The sequence below is a fragment of the Trachymyrmex septentrionalis genome, unplaced genomic scaffold, assembly GCF_001594115.1.
Source record: "Trachymyrmex septentrionalis isolate Tsep2-gDNA-1 unplaced genomic scaffold, Tsep1.0 scaffold37, whole genome shotgun sequence".
Classification (NCBI taxonomy): Eukaryota; Metazoa; Arthropoda; class Insecta; order Hymenoptera; family Formicidae; genus Trachymyrmex; species Trachymyrmex septentrionalis.
The window spans coordinates 3,804,937-3,812,373 of NW_017305536.1; the positions used below are offsets into that span (position 1 = coordinate 3,804,937).

General features: G+C 41.3%; 1 protein-coding gene across 1 annotated transcript in view; it reads left to right on the forward strand.

Moving 5' to 3' along the window:
• LOC108750746 (eukaryotic translation initiation factor 5B) overlaps positions 1–7,437 on the forward strand; it is a 43,401-nt gene that overhangs the window by 11,291 nt on the left and 24,673 nt on the right. The window contains exons 12-14 of the mRNA XM_018490452.1: positions 5,623–5,699; positions 6,140–6,347; positions 6,481–6,576. Of these exons, the coding sequence (XP_018345954.1) occupies positions 5,623–5,699; positions 6,140–6,347; positions 6,481–6,576 (381 nt within the window). The remainder of the gene's footprint in view (positions 1–5,622; positions 5,700–6,139; positions 6,348–6,480; positions 6,577–7,437) is intronic.

Genomic DNA, 7,437 nt, shown 5'->3' on the forward strand with positions numbered 1-7,437 from the left:
CGGAGCTGAGCTGAGCGGAGCAGAGCAGAGCGCTCCGTCACGAGCGGACGGAGCGTCCGCCTTCTCGGCTCCGTTTCAATGCGAGCGCAACAGGAAAAGATGGTTCGCTTCCTCACATTGTTTCCGAACGCTCGGCACGACAGCAGCTTCTTACACGCCAGTTATGCATTAAGCCGAGGTTTTCTCGAAATGAGACTAATGCATTTTCATAACCGCCGCTACGATATCAATCGTTCTTGTCTAACAAATTACACAATCCATAATTAGGATTTCCGCTTCGCTAACGGCGACACATTTCTCGCTCATTTCCTCGGATGATCTTCGGTGAATCCGTTCAATCTGGATTACTGCACACCGCTTCCCGGGCGATCGCTTTTTTTTCTCTTTTCTTTTATTGTTATCGTGCTACGTTCGAAAATCCACCAGCCAGGACTTAACCGCAAGCCTTTTCAGGCCATTTAAGAACGCCTGTCCCTTTGTCACGGTATCAATGAACCTTGAAATAAATAATACCTTATTGTCCGCTGAAACTTCATTTTTGCAAAATTTGTACATGTGGGTGGAAGGGGGGAAAGGCTCGCTTTTCAAAAAACTGTCGGGAACGAGGTGAAAATTTCGGTATACAATATAATGGGAAAATTCTCAACTTTTGTTGCCGCGGAGGACTTCCGGCGGCATGGAATTCCTTTGCTATTCTGAAGAATTTTGCGGCATCTAGCCGGGTAGGAAGACGAGCCGATTGGCTACCTGGCTCACTCGGCCGTTCGCGTAACAGGCGGGCGGAAGCGCAGCGCTCGCTCACTCGCTCGCTCGCTCGCTCGCTCGCTCGCTCCTCTATCGCGCCGATGCCGGTGCAGCAGGAAAAGATGGCTCGTTTCCTCGCATTGTTTCTAACCGCGGCATATGAGTGCGCGGCCTGCATATGCTGGGGACATGGGAGCGGATGCGTGCGAGCGAGCGCCCGTGTACGCTTCGCCGCGTCGCGAGCGCATTTTTCGCGAAACGATCAAGAAAAGTTGTAGATTGACACGGTCAACTTCAATTAACCCCGCCGAAGATAAATGAGGATTACATACGCCCTATCGGAGTCTGTTAATGTCTGCTTTCAGCCGGTTTTCCTAGGTGGATGGTATCACTTTAATGGTGCTGTTTTATAGAGAACTCTTTTTTTTTTTATTAAATTTCAGACTTTATTAATGTAAAGGTTACTCGAGAAAGAGAGAGAGAGAGAGAGAGAAAGAGAGAGAGATTGTGCAAAAATTATCATTTTGCTGTTTTCCCTTTCGCGAAAATTAATTGACTGAAAGTTTTCATTATCTTAATCATTTATTCTTCTTTGTTTTATTGCAAATCTATAATTCTTTTTTTCACGCGTATATTTTTTATAAAATCTTTTATACCTCTTTCGTTATTTATTTTTACAATAAGAAAAAAATTATCCGAAAGAGAATAATGATAATATTTTTTCTTCGTGCTTTGTGCACTTCTCTTTAGAAAATAATTGCGTCGAGCATCTCTCTCTCTCTCTCTCTCTCTTCCCCCCTCCCCCTCCTTCTCCCTCTCCCTCTCCCTTTTTGATGATCACCTCGCGACTGTGGCGGTTTTGCGAAAGTGCGAAAAACCGAAATTCGCCACGAGGCCGCAACACGCTCGTCCTTCGGTGACGCTAATCGCGCGCGCTCGCGCTCGCGCGGGCAGGATATGCAGGAGGAGCGAAACGGGAGGCGAGTTTAATAAATTAGCGTTTCCTTCTTCGGCGCAGCATGCCGCAGTTACGACGAGAGGCTAAAGAGGATCCGTGCCCCCGACGGCTGGTTTTAAATGCCGGAAGCACCTCTCTCCCTCTCTGTCCCCCCCCCCGTGCCGATCCCCCGAGCCCTCTCCTTTAACCTCCCCCCCCCTCCCCGTGCCGTGCGCCAGGGCCCCTTTCGCCCCGCTTCCTCGCCGTCTTACTCTTCCTCCCAACTTCCTCCCGCTTATACCAGCGGCGTTTCTTTCGCCGGCAACATCTGCCGTGTCCGCCTTTTCTCGTCGTACTAGATCTCTCTCCTTCTCCCGTCTCATCTTTCCTCTCCTTCTTCCCCCCCCCTCTCCCCCTGCCCCCTCGCCGCACTCAACTTCTTTTTCTTTTTTTTCTTTTCCATCGCGGCACCTCTCTTGCCTCCTGTCCGCCACCCCTTCCGCCCGCTTCCTCTTCTTCGAGAGCATCCGTTCCTCCAAAGCGAAGTATCGTCAACTCGTGACTTGCTACGAATTTTGAACGTGTACAGAGAAGAAACGTCGAGACCTCGTGCGATTTGTGTTTGATAAAAACTTTAATTTGCAGTGTCAGGTCAGCGATAATTATATGAAATTTTAAACCACTGAAAGTATAATTTGATCCAAATGATTATTTGATGAATATAAAAAGAAACACGATTTAATTATTGTGAGTTTAATTATCGTTACTATTGTCAATGATTACCAGCAATTTAATAATCTATCTATTTATTGGATATTGTCCAGGCATTATGGAATTCATTTTTGCTCAGCGTTTTATTCTTCACCTTGAACATTCCGCAAAGCTGCAAATGCATCCTGCAACACGTAGTAAATAGAATTGAGGGAAAAATATATTGACGGCGTGTATCTGATGTAAGGATCGGATGCGCGCCGGAAGTTCTAAAACATGCTTATCTCGGAGAGTCCTCGGGAACGTATCATCTTCCGCTCGTTCGTTCATCCGTTCGTACGTTTATTCATTCGTTTGTCTCTACCTCCATCAACCGCTTGGTATCAGCTCGAGAATTGGCCCGTAAATAGGAACTACCATTTGTGCACGGTCTGTATACCTGCGGTAACAATTATCGTTACAATCGCGGTAGATGTGGTTCGCGAGGATGAACTCGAAATGAAAATGAAGAGAGAGAGAGAGAGAGAGAGAGAGGAGCATGTATTTGAAATGCAAAATTATTATAAAGTGCTTACGTAGATTAAAATATTAATAAATTCGACGGAAATTTTGTTATCTGCACTTTCATTGTGAAAGAAGTGGAGATGAAAAAAAATTATTGTTCTACGAAAAGAAATAATTTGCAAAATGATTTCTCTCCATAATGGGTAATATATAAATTTTAATATATTTAACTCTCAAATTGTTTAATCTCAACATATTTATTGTTAATTAATTAAATTTCAATGCAGAAACGTTTAGTATTAGATTTAGTGGACAAGCAGTTCGTATGTATAATGATCTTGTTTACGTGCACAAGTACCGGAGTAATGAATAGTAAAAGAGGAACGCGCGATGCAAGATAAAATCTGAAAGTTACATTATACTTATAATGTGTTTAACTCTATCGCAGTTCTCTTAACGCAGCAATTAATCCCCGTATATCAAGTATCGTGTTGTAGATATTGACCACATCGGCAGCGGGTAACCGATATCCGTTTCGAAACCGGAAAGCAGACGCGCGAGTATAATCAGCGAGGATCAGAAGGCTGATGATTGAGAACGAATGTAATATACAGCAATATAATCTGGCAATTATTGGAAATAAACTCGTATATATGTTCTAATTAATTGCTTCTTTAGATTTATTAAAAGATATGAGTGTTTAATTGCGATATTTGACATTATTTATCTCGAATGTGAAAAATATTGTAACATCTTGTTACGATACGGTAACAGGAAATTACATATCGTGATATGTCTGTTATTGATGGAATCATTAATTGATCAAAGAAAGAATAAAAATATGTTCTTTTTACTCTTATGATTAGTATTATCTAATCAGTTCTAATCGTAATTAGCTCTCGAGTCAGCTATAAGTATAAATGCTTTTTTAAGGATGTATATCAGATGTAATCTCTCTCTGTAAAAAGTGATTGGAATTGAAAATTTATTTACTTTCTGTACAAAAATGAATGTTACAATATGAAATAGTTGAATTGAAGTCAATATATTTAAACAAATGATTAAATTCAATAAATATTTATAATATTTAACAATGCGATTTTACAGTTTAAATGAAAAACTTATTGTGATAATATTTTATCCAGATTCTAAATCACCGTCAAACTTTTTGTATTACTTTCCAAATACAATGTACAAAAATCTGTAATGTTTTCATCATGTTGAAGAAATACGTGTGATATATCTTTAATTAACTTAGGTATAAGTGTTCTTTTTCTACCGGAAAAGTAATTCAGAATTAACTTTGTACGTTGAATTACAGCAAAAGTATCAAGAATATCAATTACTAATAGAATCTCATTAATTTACACGCGGTTTAAGGGATTTACGTAAAACGTCTGTCGGAGACTACTGAGAGATCTTCGTAGATCTTTGACGGATATTTCTGAAAGATCTATCTCTCGGTAGAAGACGGGGGACGTCTTCTTGTGTATCCTGTAACGTTACGACGACAAGCTCGTTCTGCTTCGGTCGGCTTTAATCCCGACTACGGTGCGCGGTGCTTCTCGAGCACGGAGCGGCTTTTCTCGGTAAAGCCGCGAAAACAGCTTGTTTGCAACTGCACCGCTGCGTCGCGTTTATTTCAACGTGTTGCGTCGCGCGTCTCGTGTCGCGTCCCGTCTCGTTGCACCGTCCGGCCGAATCCGGGCGGCATGCATGCGTCACAGGTTATTTTTGCCTAGTCGTATATATGTACACGCGCTTCGTACACATGGAAAGACCCGCGGGATTCGTGGCGTTTCGGTGGCAATGATTCCAGAGATTCGGTCGCCGGTAGCCGAGCGTAGGCGATCCAAACGGATTGCGAAACGCACCGCACGTCACCTTACCGGCGTTACGAATGCGTTACCATTACTCTGATGGAGAGTAATTATTAATTATAATATATTTATATTCTTATTTTGTGATCTCAATGTACATTTGCGATTATTTTACATTTAAATGTTATTCATTGTCGAAAAGTATAATATATACACAATATTAAATTTTTTTGTGATGTCTATGTATTTATTTATACTCTCTAAAACTTTTACAGCGAGCTGTCACTCTGACGAGTGAAATCTCACTCTTAACGATTGAAAATTGATTCTTTCATTCTTTTTCAAGACTGGCTTAATTCTTTTTATTCTGCAGCGTGAGATTTCACTCCAAAGAATTTAGAGAGTAGCTGAACTGAGATTTGATATATCATTTGTTTGACAGCGACTACTCGTGACTTCTCCGTTTATCCTCGGAACGGTTATTTCTCATTCGAGCAAATGGATTGCGAGGCACTTTTTGCGCATCTGCGTGGTCACGCGTGACGAATATCAGCGTCGATGAAAAGTTACGTTACCCGTAAGAAACTGGTTCGCGTTAAGGAGATGACAAGTGCGAATCGCATCTCCGACAGTTAGATTGTTACAGCAGTCGCTATACTCGCCCCCCCTCCCTCCTCCCCGCTCCCCCCCTCCCCCGAGTTACGTAACAATGTGCGAAATAACATAAACGCAAGACACTATGTAATAATGTTGCCAAGATGAGAGAGAGACAGTCATTGCACGCTGTCGAGCGAAATTGGGGCGATTTGCGTAATGTCGAACTGCACTCGCACGCTCGCGATGCTGTTTCGTATCCTTTTTGCATTTCTCTCTTTTTGTTAACAATATTTTTGCTTTTGTCCGCAGTACTCCGGAATTCGTATCGGACCGGTCGTCAAGAAAGACGTCATGAAAGCTTCTATCATGCTGGAGCACGACAGCCAGTGAGTACATCTCGACAGTAAAACTCTCTTCTGAAATCGAATATTTATTTTAACTTGTTTACCTTTTTGGAGAATTCCAAAAATTAAAAGTAAGTTTTAATGACTTCTAAAGTTTAACCTACAATGTGTTCTTTGTTCCCTGTTCCTTTTTACTTCTTATCTTTTACCCAGTTTTTCCATTTTCTCTCGTCCGAAATAAAAATTGACTTCGGAAGAGACAAAAAAAAACGTGGAGAAATGCGATTGATAAAACGATCGCAAAGGAAGAAGGCATGAGGCAAGAGATAGGAAGCAAAAAATACAATGTAGATTAGGTTAAAATTTTTTAACCACTTTTAATGGAAGAAATTTTACACTTTTCTAATATTTCAAATTTCCTGAAAGAGTGACAAAATAGCTACCTATAAGAATTAATCAGTCATTATTTAATTTATCCGCAGGTACGCTACAATTCTTGCATTCGATGTAAAAATCGAGAGGGACGCGCAGGAGCTGGCGGATTCACTGGGCGTCAAGATCTTCCAAGCTGATATTATTTATCATCTGTTCGACAAATTTACCAATTATAGAGAGGAACTGAAGCAGCGTAAACGGGACGAGAACAAGCACATAGCCGTGTTTCCGTGCAAGTTGAAGATCTTACCGCAGGTGAGTTACATGCGAGCGCACTCGCCTTTGCAAGGATTGAAATGGATAAACAAGCGGGATTTACGCTGACGCGACGTCGTCGGCGATCTTCGAACTCGGAACTTTTTAAAACGTGGGCCCGTTTGAATTTCAGTACGTATTCAACTCGAGGGATCCGATCGTGATCGGCGTGATGGTCGAGGCTGGAATCGTCAAGGAAGGAACGCCGCTCTGCGTCCCGAGCAAGGACGTGAGTTGACTTTACATTTCTTCTTCCTCTCTGCCACTGAAACTCTATCGCGAATTGCAATGTACATACGTCTCCCTTCGTGTTGTTCACATCATTAGAATATTAACATATCGCCGCGTAGATCGTCCACGTCGTACAAGCATTAATGATATTTTTCGATACCAAGGAGGGTCTTTTAATATTACATGGAAAGATCGATTTTGCTGGAGTATCTACAAATTTAGCTCGTTGCAGATCTGAAAATTTTGTTGGATCATAAAAATAATTACATAGAGTGCTTAAACTTGTTGTTACAATGTCAAAACTTTTTGCAACATTGCTCATTATGCTTAAGATTCTTACATAATTATTTTGATGGCAGAACAAAATTATTGTCAGATCTATTTTAGCTAAAATTTTTGTACACTTCGGTAAAAAATCATTCCTTACGTTTTTTTTTGTATGCCATGAGCTTTAAGACTAAGGTACATAAGAATGGCATATTACCGATATTTGTGCATGTTTACTAATATGATAACGTAATAGAAAACTTAACATTCTAGATCATTTTTTTCATCTATGAATTACGGGAAAAAATTATCAAGGATTTTACTTAAGGGGACGAGGTGTCGCAAACGTTTCCTGAGTATTTCTATCATTCTCCGCGAGAATAAGACGAAGTTTTTGTGCGCAAAACCGGTGCGACTTGTCACCGGTGTATTACATCAAAAGTAATCACTCTGGGCGTATCGCGATGGCCAAAGAGATTAATGAAACTTATGCCGAAGGCTTGCGGTGGAAATTGAATCCGTGCACCCGCGGAACGGAAAGATGAATGGAAGAGAGAGAGAGAGAGAGAGAGAGAGAGAGAGAGAGAGAGAG